The following is a 14,298-nucleotide window of genomic DNA, read 5'->3' as shown; positions in this document are numbered from 1 at the left end:
CGGTCAAAGGAGTCTCCATGCAGGTGAAAGGAGCCGTCATAAAGGTGAGAAAACAGAAAAAAACCATGCCACAAATTGCTACAGTATTAGGAGTGGCAAAATCAACAGTGTGGTACATCCTGAGAAAGAAAGAAAGGAAGCACTGGTGAACTCAGCAACGGAAAAAGACCTGGATGTCCACGGAAGACAACAGTGGTGGATGATGGCAGAATCATTTCCATGGTGAAGAGGAACCCGTTCACAACAGCCAACCAAGTGAACAACACTCTCCAGGAGGTAGGCGTATCAATATCCAAGTCTACCATAAAAACAAGACTGCATGAAAGTAGATCCAGAGGGTACACTGCAAGATGCAAGCCACTTATAAGCCTCAGGAATAGGAAGGCTAGATTGGACTTTGCTAAAAAGCATCTAAAAAAGCCAGCACACTTCTGGAAAAACATTCTTTGGACAGATGAAACCAAAATCAACCTCTACTAGATTGATGGCAAGAGAAAAGTATGGAGAAGGCGTGGAGAAGCTCCTGATCCAAAGCACTCTACATCATCAGTAAAACACGGTGGAGGCAGTGTGATGATCTGGGTGTGCATGGCTGCTAGTAGCACTGGGACACTAGTGTTTATTGATGACGTGATAGAAGCAGCCCAATGAATTCTGAGGTGTTCAGAGACATACTGTCTGCGCAGATCCAGGTGAATGCAGCCAAACTGATTGGGCGGCGTTTCATAATCCAGATGGACAACGACCCAAAACATACAGCCAAAGCAACTCAGGAGTTTCTTAAAGCAAAGAAGTGGAATATTCTTGAATGGCCAAGTCAGTCACCTGATCTTAACCCAATTGAGCATGCATTTCACTTGTTGAAGAATAAACTTCAGACAGAAAGGCTCACAAACAAACAGCAACTGAAAGCCGCTGCAGTAAAGGCCTGGCAGAGCATTCAGAAGGAGAAAAGCCAGCATCTGGTGATGTCCATGAGTTCAAGACTTCAGGCTGTCAATACCAACAAAGGGTTTTCAACCAAATATTAGTAATGACCATTTTGTTTTCAGTTATTTCATTTGTCTAATTACTTAGGAACCCATGAATTTAAGGGATTGTGTTTAAAAAATGCTTTAGTTTTTCACATTTTTATGCAATCGTTTTGTTCAGGCCATGGAATAAAAGCTGAAAGTCTGCACTTCAATGGCATCCGAGTTGTTTTATTTAAAATTCACTGTGGTAATGTACAGAAACACAATTACAAAGAATGTGTCTCTGTCCAAATATTTATGGTCCTGCCTGTATATGTAGTATATGAGAACTGGACTGAGTGACACCCCCCCCCCCCCCCCCCCCCCATACAGTAAAACTCAAACTTTTTTGCATATTTTAGCTGGGGGGTGTGACTTGACTGTGTTTAAAAAAAATGGCGACAACCGCTAGAGGGCACTGCAGGTGTGTATATATGGAGAGAAATTAGACTCAGTCGGATTTGTGCGTGCTTAATTCTTGATTTGTGCGTAAATTAGGATTTGTGTATATATATTCTTGCTTTGTGCGTGCGTAAATTAGGATTTGTGCAAAAATTTGGATTTGTGCGTGATTTGTTACTCACATAATACGTTTTGTGTATAAGTTAAAAAAATATAAAATGAAAAAGATACAAAATGCAATTTACGTATGCACAAATTAAGATTACAACAGTTTGAAACTACTTACACACACGTCTTTAAAAAACACGCACGAATCCCTTGTTAAGCACACACGAAGCCAAAGTTACGCACGGATCTACCGTGAGACTGTTTTCACGTCTCACAAATTCGTCCGTAAGTGCTGCGTTTAAATACCAGTGGAATGCTCGGTCATTAGAATTTTCCTATCAGCCTTCCCTTCTAAACGTATCCAGACAATGACTCAATCAATACATGAAGACAGTAGATGTTAGTGTTGAACATAGAGGCTACTTACTTCGGGGCGCTGACCACCGAGATGGGCCGCCATTCTTCCCGTGACTCTCTCAGTCTGTCTGCCATTGATTATTCCGGAAGAAAAAAAACAGTGCCCCCTACTGGTCGTTCCTGTTACGCATTTTGTATCAATTCGGTGTCTCGGAGAATAATATACTTTTAATATACATATTAGCGTTTAAAAGTGAACGTCATATTCTCAGATAATAATTTTTATTTTCCTTTAAAGTTTTTTTAAGCCCTGCTACACCCACTGAAGGAAATACGTTTAGAAGGGAAGGCTGATAGGAAAATTCTAATGACCGAGCATTCCACTGGTATTTAAACGCAGCACTTACGGACGAATTTGTGAGACGCGAAAACAGTCTCAGGGTAGATCCGTGCGTAACTTTGGCTTCCTGTGTGTGTAACAAGGGATTCGTGCGTGTTTTTTAAAGATGTGTGTGTGTGTGTAAATGCTTTCAAACTGTTGCAATCTTAATTTGTGCATACGTAAATTGCATTTTGTATTTTTTTTATTTTTTTATTTTCCTAACTTATACACAAAACATATTATGTGAGTAACAAATCACGCACAAATCCAAATTTATGCACAAATCCTAATTTACGCACACACAAAGCAAGAATATGTATACACAAATCCTAATTTACGCACAAATCAAGAATTACGCACGCACAAACCCGACTGAGTCTAATTTCTCTCCATATATATATATCTGTTTGTTAGTGACACCGAAGAAGAAGAAGAAACGCCTGGCTTGGCGGAAGTGTTCCAAAGCAATACAGACAATGAAGAATTTAATGGATTTCTTCATTTAAAGTGATAAAAAGAGTTTAGTTGACTTGTTAGCATGTTATTTGCTGAAATATTGTTCATATTTGTGCTAATATACTAAATTCTTCCTTTAAATAAACATCAGTGTGTTAGTAGCGTGCATACTTTATTATTATCTTTTCCGTTTTCACAATTTGTCTTTTAAGATGAAATTTCCATTCTTGGACCTGTGTTTTTTGTTAAATACATTTCTCTCAAAAGTGCGACTTATTTATGATTTTTTTCCCTCTTTTACTATGAATTTTATGGTTGCTGTGACTTGTACTCCAAAGCAGCTTATAGTCTGTAGAATAAGATATCTGTTCAAGTCCAAATCCCAGACTTCTTATGAGAAATAAACAGCTATTACTCAGTCATTATATTGATCAGAATAATCATTCTTGCTTTTATTTATTTATCTTGTTTATTTAACATGTTCTCACTAATCAAATATTTGTCTTCATATTTTTTTCTGGAGTTCAAGTTACTCAAGTTAGAAACTGACCAGTCAGATGCCTCAATAAAAGTGTGTGCTCTCAGTTGAACTTTCGAAACATTTGATTGACAGATTTTTCCAAGCCTCCTCTCAAGTGTTAGGGGTGTGGACTTCCAACAGGCTCACTCCTGATTGGAAAGAGTATTGACTCGGATCAACTCGGACCAATTACTACTGAACAACAATTTCTGGTTCCAACACCCATTCAAACATGCGGCGTCCATACGGCAAAAAAATATGGTTGAAGTCGGTCAAATCAAAGCATTTTGTATGAGTGACGTCACACTCACTCAGCCCAGTTCTCACACACAGTCAATGATTCCACACCGTTACTTTATCATATCTTTTTAAAGGGGCTACAACAACAGTTTTAGAGAAATAATCTTTCTTTTTCTTTTTTAGAGCGTCTTGCCGTTTTTTGTTGCAACCAAGCTGAGTAAAATCAGACGTGCTACTTTGGACAAGCCTAACCCAGATCGCTATGTGGCAGCAGAGATTAACACTGTGGGGCTGCAGACGCAGACGAATGGCTACCTGCCTCACGCCGTTATGGTAAGTCATGATATGCGACAAGAGCATAAAGACACAAACACATGTGAATCCTTAAACAGTCTTAAAGGGCCCAAATGTCATTTAAAAAGCCTTTCTTAAGCTATATCCCACATGACCTTTGCCACACTGAATAATGACTTTTTTTAATGAAATCTGAGTCACTTTGGCAGCTTATTTTCCCACCCGGAAGTAAAATGACTGCATCTCTGAGACGCCGCATTTCACTCCTTGTGAAAGGAGTGCGCCCATTTGATGACATCATCCTAGAGCCGGCCTCGGCAGAGTGTGTTCATTTCGCCCAGGGAAACAAACAACATCCAAACTTCTGCAAAGATTGGTGTGCATATTGTGTAAATAAAATGAAACTCCAAAAAAAGTTGATTTTTACAAGACACTGGCTCTTTAAAGGCCTCATAAAGAATTCAGTTGTCTTAGATACTGGTGAAAGGGTCTTAGATTTTTTTTTCTCGACAATGCAATGCGACTTCCTGTCACAAAGAAATATTTCCAGAATGCGCTGTGTCGTGAACTGGTCGTGTAAGTTGTTAAACATCAGCTAGCTAAGTGGCTCATGCTCGTCGATGAGGAAAAATGTACAAATTTATAAGGAAATTGATTGAAAACAGTGATTTTTCATGGTGGTTAAAATCGGAAAGTGGAAATCCATTTGAAGCTATCTTGACGCTTCACCAAAAAACGTTTGAACTTGGGGATCATGGCGATCAAGAAACATCCCACTGCAATTAGTTGTTTCTTTGTACATACAATCTTATACCAGATTTAAAGTGTTCTTAAAAAGGTCTTAAAACGTTTGTAAACCTATAGATACACCGACAAAACAAAATGATGAGAATCTAGGTGTTGCTCTACGTAACTTTGGATTTGAGGAAAAAGCTACAAATGCACATTTTTCAAGAATCCTTTTTTAGTTAAACCTCTGCTTCAAAATCATGTTGTTTTCAAATCCTTCACCAAAAATACACTTTGTTATCCTTCTTACTGCACCCTCAAAACTCAATGAGGGTTATTTGTCTACATCTCAAGATGAAGTGGGTCACAAAACAGGTGCAACAAAAAGATGAAAATGAGGAAATCAGCATCCTGTAATGTTCAGTACGCAGACACAAAAGCTGGTTCAAAATTTCATTTTGTTTTCATGTTTCAGAAACCAGCCACTTTACACTTTTTTTCTCATATTTTCCTTCTAAGCCTTCAGACTGATTTTTATCCTTTGTAAAACCCGAGTTGAACAATGGTTTTCCAAACTTTCTGAAGGCCTTTCAAAGTTCTGAAGAGGGGTTTTTATGTCAAATGTTTTAATTTTTTATTATCCAGGAACTTTATCTTGCAAAGACATGCCATCTAAAGTGAGTCTGTCTGTTTTGGCTGGTGTTCCATAGGTCAGTGTTAAGTGGCTCAGCAGGCAAATCCCTCTGAAGGAGGTTGGGTAAGAGGACTGAAATTGAATGTCCAGAGAAAGCTTTAGAAGTTTCTCGGAAAGCCCCGAGAGCCGTTTCTCCGGACAATGTTCAAAGTCGGCGGTAGAGTCTGACAGCAGAATGATGGTAAAGGGGAGAGCACGATGCTGTATTTTATTCCTCGATCTGTGGTTAGACGTTTTGAGATCCCAGACCAGAGTATTCCTTCTTTCAGAATTCGTTTCGCTTTCCTGTCCAAATGATTCCACCTTTTTTGTAGAAGCCAAATTGTCAGGCAGATATTTGTTCATTCACAGGAAATAGTGTCAGCGAATTATGATACAGATCAGACAAAAGGGGGAATAAATCTGAAAATGTGAAGCACAAATTAAAAATGACCACAAACTTTAGGGAACATACAGCTGTAAAGCTGCAGAGGCCTGGGGTCAGACTGCTCTAATAGCTATTTGGAGAAGAGCCAAAGCCCATTTGAAGGCTGGCTGCAGTGGCTTGAAATGCCTTTTGATCTACAGCTAGAAAGCGAGATCAAACATGGCTTGGCATTAATGATATGACCAATGTTTGAAGGCGTCATCAAACTGTTTCCTCGCTGTTCTTCAAGGTCTGTTGTGCTTTCAGACTCATGCAGCAGCAGTTTCTGACCCTGACTGATATCTGTTTCGTCAGCGGACGGGCAGATTTGCTGACCCTGAGCAGCAGTCACAGCTGGCTGCTCCGGCTGGGCTGCCGCCTCTCATAGCCCCGCAGCAGGCGCGCGCTCCATTCTGCCCGTGATTGACATTCATTTTTCCTGCTTGCTTTCGTCTGCTCCGGCCCGCCTCGGGAAGAGGAATGTCTCCGTTCCTTTGTGATTCAGTCACCTGTCACATTGTGCAGACGTGAAGTTTCATTTAGTGGCTCTTTTTATAGACGCCATATAAATCCAGTATGACCTGCTGGGACAAACGTCGTTTTTGACTTTCTCAAGTTTTCAGTCGAACACAGAAGCTGGGGAACAAAGAGGTTGTGATAAGAACAGCTTTAAATAAATCCTTAATGAGTTGGAGAATGGACAGAAGGTTTAAACGACTTCCTTTAAAGTCCTGAAAACTGGGTTTTTGGTGGTTTTAACATGTTCTTGTGCCATATTTCTGATGATGGAGGGCATATATAAAGAAATTTGAGCTCAAATTGCATTTCTGAAAATAATAATAACATATAATAAAAAGAAGAGCATGTAAAAGCTTTATCCACAAAACAGGAACAGGAAGTTGACTGTGAGTACTTCCTGTATATTCTAACTGTTTTGTCCTCATCAGCTTATATTTGCCAAATAAATGTACCCTGTAAATCTTATTTTTGTGTGTTTAAACTTGATCTAAACTCTCCTAATATTCAGGAAACCCTCATTTTTTTCTTGCAGACTAGAAGCACATCTGTTTATTGTTTTTATTTACTTTAAATATTTTGTTAAAGATGATTATTCTTGCAATCGGCTGTATTTATTGTCAGCATCAGAGTTATTTTTTATCCATGCGCCTCAGACTCCATTATTCCTGTTCCCACATGTTGTGCATGTGAGCCGTCACTGGGAGCTTGGCCATGAATTTAAGTTCCCCATTCTAGTCTATTTATATAATCTGCACGAACCCCGAGATGATGCTCATGACTGAGGGTAAAAAATGGCGGAGCACAGGTGCAGCACATAAGTGATGCAATTTCAAAGCTGGAGGGCTTTTTTTTCTGTGTGGAAGTAATGGGAACGGTGCAGCATGACACAAAGTCGAGGTATGTCATTGTCCCGGCATTGAAGCTGCATTTTGGCTTCTTACAAAGAAGCCCATTACCAGCTCATCTCCTTTTATTTAATCCATCTTGTTCCGGCGGCTGCTGCTGGCATCTGTTTGAAGGCAAACATCCTCTGAAATAATGGAGTGGGATGCTCCACTACCTTTCACTATTGTCTGCATCCTAATATTGTAATTACTCTCTTGAGAAATTACATCTTTGAGTTTCCATCTCAGAAATGAGGTGAAACTGCAAATACAGGTCGGATTTTTCAACGAGTGACCCAATTGGTATCAACGAAGACGATCGCACTTTTTATTTTTTCCTTCCTTCAAGCTACGGAGACACCAGGGATGTGACGCATGTTCGCGAATGGCGGGTTCTTGAACCAACATAAAGCCTACAGTGTTCACACTGGACGAGCAGAGAGGGGCGTCGTCTTCTTATTCTTTCATTAATGTGTACTGGCGCATGTCTGCCAGCTGCAGCTGGAAGAGGCGCTGCAAATGTTGCTTCAGGCTTTTTCATTCACAGCTCCATTCCCATATATGATTGACTTGGTGTCATCAATCCGCAATTACTTATTTCTCTTCCGTGATCAATTTTAAAATGGTTAAAGGGACGCCATCCACATGCCCCTACCAAAATCAGATACCGCTGTAGGGCAAAGTTCAACTGGTTTACCTTTCAACGCGTGCTCCATGGTTGCAGGTTTTGTACGAAGAGCACAAAACCCGTCAAAGAGTGAAGTGTGAACGCGAGACTTTTGATGGCAGAAGCCCGAACGCGCATCTGCATGCGTTTCAATAGACTTCTCATTGGAAGTGTCTCCGTGAACGCACCACAACAATCATGTTTCTTTATTATTCACATAAAAGACAGCATACAAATGCTCAATGAATGATATTCAACATAAACAAACTTGCATTAATCCTAAGTAGTCAACTGTTTTTGTGCAGATGGCATAAATTCAGCACAGATGTTGCACGGACAGACCTTGTATTTCACCAACACTCAGTGTTGTGGCGATAATCTGATAATCCCTCTTTCTTCTGCGGCGTGCCACAGATCTGCACGTTTCACTGAGAGGCTGAGCGTCTCCAGGATCTTAATTTAAACTGCTTTAAAACTGCAATCTGCAACCCTCTGAAACCGAGACATATGTTCCGTCACCATCGCTGGAGCTCACTTCTTCTTTTACAGCAAAGTAATTCATTGGAGCTAAAATAACACAAATAAAGGAATAGGGCTTGTCGCATGTGAAAAGACTCACCTGTAATTGAGTCTCGGCTGCAGTTTTTCCTAAAACATCATTAGCTATGGTGAAAGGACCTTTTTTTTAAGTATAGTTGAACACTACTGTTATTCAGGTTCTGTCTATGTAATGGATCAATTTGGATTCGTACATCTTTTTGGCTTAGAAAATCCACCATTTCAGCTGTGAAGAAAATGACCTCAAATGAGAGTAATAAAATCATTTTTTGATAGTTTAAGTGCCTTTAAAGAAAGAGTTCTTCCTTCAAGGCCAAGGACAATTTGCTCATTTGGAAGAAAAGGGATTTTTCACAATTTAATGAGTCCTCTAACTTCACCTCTCCAGGCTTTGGTGATGCTTGTATTTTAGTGTGATTACTCCAATGATCCAGAAAGTTTCAGGATTCAGATTCTTACTGATTTATCTTCACCAAAAAAAAATTAAAAAGTGATTTAAGTCCATGTAAAGATTCATTTGTGTTGCTGCATAAAACTATTTCTATCTTAAAAACAAGGAAAAACCTCAGCCTCTGCTATCTGTAAACTAAATTTTTAGTCACGCACACGTGCGGAGGGTTGACCTGTACGCCTGCGGTAGGTTTTGGGGTTTTCGGGCCTGTGGAGGGTCCTAAGGAGGAGTGGCTGCATCTTCAAAGCAGGGAAAGGCGCTTCTTGCAGTTCCCTTGAGCCTCGGTGGTGCGGTTGTACAGTCCCCTCAGGTCGCACTCTAGCCGTCGGTAATGTCTGCGCACTCGCTCTAAGGCTGCACCATGCAAGGAAAACTTACGATGTGCTTATTAGTGATCGACAAATAGCGAAAACTTAAAAACAACGAATACATAATATGCATTTTACCGCAACAGTTTTATGCAGGGATGAAAGTAGATCTTTGTTAATGTCGGTACTATAACAAATTAGGTTTACGTAAATTATTTAATAGCAGTAAATGCAGATTGGGGGTGTCACGATTAACCGATGAATTGATTTATCCAACCAGATTGATCTCTTTGATTCAGGTTGTTAATTGAATCAAATCAAAATATAACAGTAAAAAATGGTTTGAGAGTGAAATAAATGAAAGATAATAAATATTGGGAAATATTATTTGGATTGAGACACTGTAGGTTAATTTTACTGTAATGTACAAACAACCAAGTCCATCATTCCAGTCCAATGTGTGGAAACACTTTGAATTTAGCAAAGACATGTGAGAATGTTCTAATAATATTCCCTTTGGATTTTTTGGATGTGCAAAAACAACAGTGGGCTGAACTTTGGGAAACTAAAATATGATTGGATTTGACATTCATTCTTGTTTAATTCTTTGTTTGTACACACTTGAATTTACACTTGATTATCTTGCAAGAAATTTAAGGAATCTAGAAAAACGTCACCTGCACTGTTCAGTACCAGATATTTCTCTCTGAGTCAGACTGATTGACGTTTTGGATAAAGATGTCCTGGATCCATTATAGGTCAGTGAATTATAATGTGAATACGTGATAAAATGAATCGTAACAGATAAATGCAGTTAAGTATAAAAATGTAGACGAGGCTTCATGGAAAAAATATCTTCATCAATTATTGTACTAAAGAGCTTGATAAATGTAGGAAATGCACTTCCTCCTTCTCCTCTACTAATGTCAGCTTGTACATCTTCGTCCTCACTTGAAATCTCCATTACATTGTTCTATTTTCTATGACTTTTTCTAATATAAATGAATTTTTTGCTGCTTGTTTCACTTCCACCATTGCATTAGGTTTTATCTTGAGCTAACAATTGCAAAAGTGTTCAGAAAACTAGGAATGATTGGTTTTTCTTGTCACTTTGCAAGCAAACCAACCTCCAGCTTGCACATAAATATGCCTCCTTGACTGTGAATGAATTTAGCGTCCCCCGCACGACAAATCAAAAGGTACCCTGTAAAGTCGCACATGCTCAATGTGTTTGTTTAGGGAAGTGAGAGAATTGGCGGGTATCGTGAGCAGAGAGAGGGACGTAGATCCCATTTTGTAGCGATGACAAGACACTAAAAACCACAGAGATGCTGAAATGATTGCAGTGCTGCCTGGTTCACGGTTTTAGCGGCATCCGCCTGCAGCTGCTTTTGAATAAGTGTTAAAGCAGCAAATACCAAACATCTTCCAGCCGCTACGGCGTACCTCCGCCGGATCTCATACCTGAACATAGTACCGGACTGTACCGGCTTGCTTTCAGCCCTGGTTTTATCAAAATAAAAGTCAGTAACTTAAATTATACTCCAAATGACCCATGTCAATATAGGAGCATCTAAAAACATTTTCCATCTCCAGGATATCAGCACTTTGTTCATCCAAACAGGCCCTGATAAAACACTGAGTAGTTATAAATATAAAAGATCATAAAATTATTTTTTCTTTGTGTTTATTTGATTCTATTAAAGACATTTTGATAAGAACGACGGTACAGCGATTTAGCCGCAGCTTTAGCTGTTTGCGGAAAAGTCCCGCCCCTTTAACTGTCTCCACCAATCATTCTTGAAGGCTCAATCACACGTCATCAGTCTGACCAATCAGAAGTGGTTAAAGTCTTCACTTCCTTGTTCTGATTTAGCTCATAAAGTCTCTCAGTTCCAACAAAAATACCAGCTAAAGCTCATATTTAGCAGTGTAGCTTTCCACAGAATCCGGTGTCAGACCGTGGAACAAGTGAACAAAACAATGAAGCTCAGAGAAGCGAGTCTGTCTGGCATCTGCGGCAGTTTCGCACTACATCTCCCATGATGCATTGTGTTAAAGTGAGAGCATCTCAGCGCACAATGAGTCTTCCCTGTTAAATGTCTTGAAACCACAACGAACACACATCAAACAGTTTTTAAAATCTTTTAACTTAACTTTTATTACATCTTTTAGAAAAAACAGCTGCAGCTTCCTGCTTTTTCTGCCACAATTATCACAAAAATGCACGTGAGATTGCAGGGGGGGGGGCTGTAGATCAATACAGATTGAGTTTCTCCTTTTTTGTTTTTATTTTTTTGGGATTCTGGTGTGCCGCGGGATTTTTGTCATGGTTAAAGTGTGCCGTGGCTCAAAAAAGGTTGAAAAACACTGCTTTAAGTGTTCGCTACAAGCTGTTGCCTGCAGCAGGCCCTAGCAGAACATGTGCATGACCATTTTCTCTTTACGGGCACACCGAGAGCTCTATGATCTCGGTATTCCTATATAGGGTTGCAAATTTTTCACCTGTATCCACCCGTAAGGGCAGTTATAACTAAGGCATTACTGACTGAGTCTAGGGGATTTCAGGATTGTAAACTGAAGCGCATTATTGCACCTTTTTTAAATTGAAAACAAATCAAAAGACTTTATCCTCGGACCCCCGGGAGACCCACCATCTGACGATAGGACCTTTCAGAATGTTTGCTTAGTTATTTTAGAGCAGCACTGTGTGAATGTGTATTTACTTTCTAAAACCGTTCAGACGTGATCCCAAAGGTCATTGGCTCTGGAATGACACAGTTGCTTGAATTTTCCTTTCTACAAACATGTTTGCCACAGTTCTTTATCCTCTGGGTTGGAGATTAATAATGAATGCTAATCTGTTATTTGGAAATGCCACCAGCTGACCATGTAATTTCCCTCCGTAGGGTTGGGTGACTACAGCTCTGCTCCCAGCCAAGATGCTCACCAGCTACATGATGGGGATGGGCCTGTCCCAGCGCGCCCGTTACCTCAAGAAGCAGAAGCAGGGATAGGACGCTGGGGGGAGGGGCTGCAGACAGAGGGGGACCAGCTGTGTTGATGACTCGTCCAACTCTCCTCATCTTCATCACAGAGCAAGCGGAGAAAATGCGACACTTTCTGGGCAACATTTCAGTCTTCCTCCTCCTGGTAGCGAGACGCGACACGAGCCAGTTAACTTAGCACACTACAAGTGTTCAACCCAAACAGTTGTGTAAAAACAATTGGACCAAGTGGAGCTTTTTGTTGTTGAGTAAACGGCTTTAATGAAAAGCAGGAAAAAAACTAAAGCCCACTCCAAAAACCCACCATCTGTCTGCAAATTGTAATGAGACAGGAAGCCCATGGGAGGAGGGAGGATATGGATTCACATGTTTGTTTTTTTCACTGCACTCTGATGATGATTCCAAAACAAAAGTCGTTTTTTGTTAACAGTTCCTGTCAAAGGTATTAACGTTCTTTGTTCTAACTCTTCATGTGACGCTTGATTTGTCTCGACTCCATTGTCATCTGTTGGTAATATTTCAATTCCTACTGAGCTAATTTTGTCCCTAACATTTCACTGAGTTTGCAGTGCATCGTCCTGGGATAGGTTTGATTTAGTAAAGTTCACGCTTCGCTCTGGAGTTGGGGCGTTGCCTTAGAACTCTTCAGATGTCAGTCTTCCTGGGCAAATCGTTTTAAAGACGGGTTTTCCTCTGAAAGGACGACCCGCTTTCTTCGTGTTTGTCTGCCATTCGGTTGTCTAGGAAATCGAGGTCATTCCAAAATATGTGTTTTCATTAACGCTTCTGTCATCAATAAAAATGCTTTTCAAAAAACAACTTTGTTTTGATTGTTTATTTGGTCTGTGTGTGAACTTGAGGTCCTGCCAAAATAAAGACATCAATTTCAAATTTTAGAACTGCATTTATGGAAGAATTTTAGGGCTGGACAGTCATTTTTTCTCTCAAATGTTCGAATTGCTGGGATCTTTATATTGTCATGTTTTGAATAAAATACTTAATGTTATCTCCTCTCTTTTGAAACATTCCCAGTAACCTGCTGTGATTTTTAATTTCTCAGTTTGTGAAGCTTTTGGTGTCATTTCAAAAGTGGAGCGCTACCATCTTTATAAGGCTTTATTTCATTCCACATTCTACTTATCAGTTCATCCTTTATTCTGAACCAAGAGCTGAATTGGCAACCAATCACAATCTTATGCTTTTCAATTTCATAGATGTTTATTTCTCTATAATTGCACTTTTTTTCCTGGCCCTTGACCTCATTTTGATATAGTCTGCCCCTTAAAAACCAATGAAAACTTTGTTCTTGTCGAGGACAAAAGTAAGCTCAAAATTAATTACATTTCTGAGTATTTATTTATTCAAATAGTTTTGAATCAGGAGCAGACAAAAAAATTCAGTTGGAAAAAGATAACATAAGGTAGAAAATGCTAGATGAATGGTAGAAAGTGCTGGGTGGTCCACAAGTTCCTTGCTCTGCTCCATTCTGATGCATCCACAAATCGATCCATGTACGTCTTTTGTTTTCCTCGTCTGAGCTGGCATCTGGCTCTAAATTGTACGGCTGGATAGCTCCAAAATTGCTCGCCATTTTGTTGCCCCAGTAATGTTATGTTGGGTGTGTGAGGAGCTTGAAGCTAGCGGGAGAGCGTGTATGCAGATTGGAAGTGAGGGCGGGCTTACTCCACGCCAACATTCCTGCCCACTACCAAGTTTCTGATGAACTACTCCTGCACTGCAAAAACTATGTCCCATGTCCAAAAATTGTGTCATCTCCCCTTAGTGAAACGCCTTCAGAACTCACTGAATCCCTTTTGGGGACCCAGAGCTGCTGGAGCCGACCCAGCAACTGTTGGACGAAGGCAAGATGGACCCTGAGCAGATCGCCGGTCTTCCACAGTGCAACAAATTCACACAGTCGGTTCTGAACCATATATGATGAAAGCCTCAATAGAAGTCTGTATTTGATTACTGATTCTTCCAAGCTTGTTTTAATTTTTTTACCCTTGTGCCATCCTAGGCACTTTAACATTGACAGTGGGGTCATCTAGACCCACTAGACAGTGCGCTGAACCTTTTTTCTTCAATGATTTGTGATCTTCACTATGGATTACATGAAATCTTTCCACCTTTATCCACCTTTGTCATGGTAGGAATAACACGTCAATGTGAGTCATCTAAGATAGCACAAGGGTTACAAAAAAAGTGACTGAGTTGACTTCTATTTGTTGACTCTTTTAATCTATTATTGAATTGAAAAGAGCAAAAACTTTAAACTTATGGTATTTGGAGCAATGATAAA

At 39.9% G+C, this 14,298-nt stretch overlaps 1 protein-coding gene across 2 annotated transcripts in view; it reads left to right on the top strand.

Annotated features, from left to right (window-relative positions):
* hsd17b12b (hydroxysteroid (17-beta) dehydrogenase 12b) overlaps positions 1-12,815 on the top strand; it is a 44,858-nt gene extending 32,043 nt beyond the window's left edge. For both annotated transcript variants that reach the window (XM_004066848.5, XM_011487565.4), the window contains exons 10-11: positions 3,662-3,811; positions 11,898-12,815. In XM_004066848.5, the coding sequence (XP_004066896.1) occupies positions 3,662-3,811; positions 11,898-12,005 (258 nt within the window). In that variant the 3' untranslated portion in view covers positions 12,006-12,815. The remainder of the gene's footprint in view (positions 1-3,661; positions 3,812-11,897) is intronic.
* The last annotated feature ends 1,483 nt before the right edge of the window (positions 12,816-14,298 follow it).

Source organism: Oryzias latipes, chromosome 3, assembly GCF_053564925.1.
Source record: "Oryzias latipes strain Hd-rR chromosome 3, Olatipes_Hd-rR_3.1".
Lineage (NCBI taxonomy): Eukaryota > Metazoa > Chordata > Actinopteri > Beloniformes > Adrianichthyidae > Oryzias > Oryzias latipes.
Note: the sequence above shows the minus strand (reverse complement) of the source record. Positions and strands in the feature narration are given on the sequence as shown.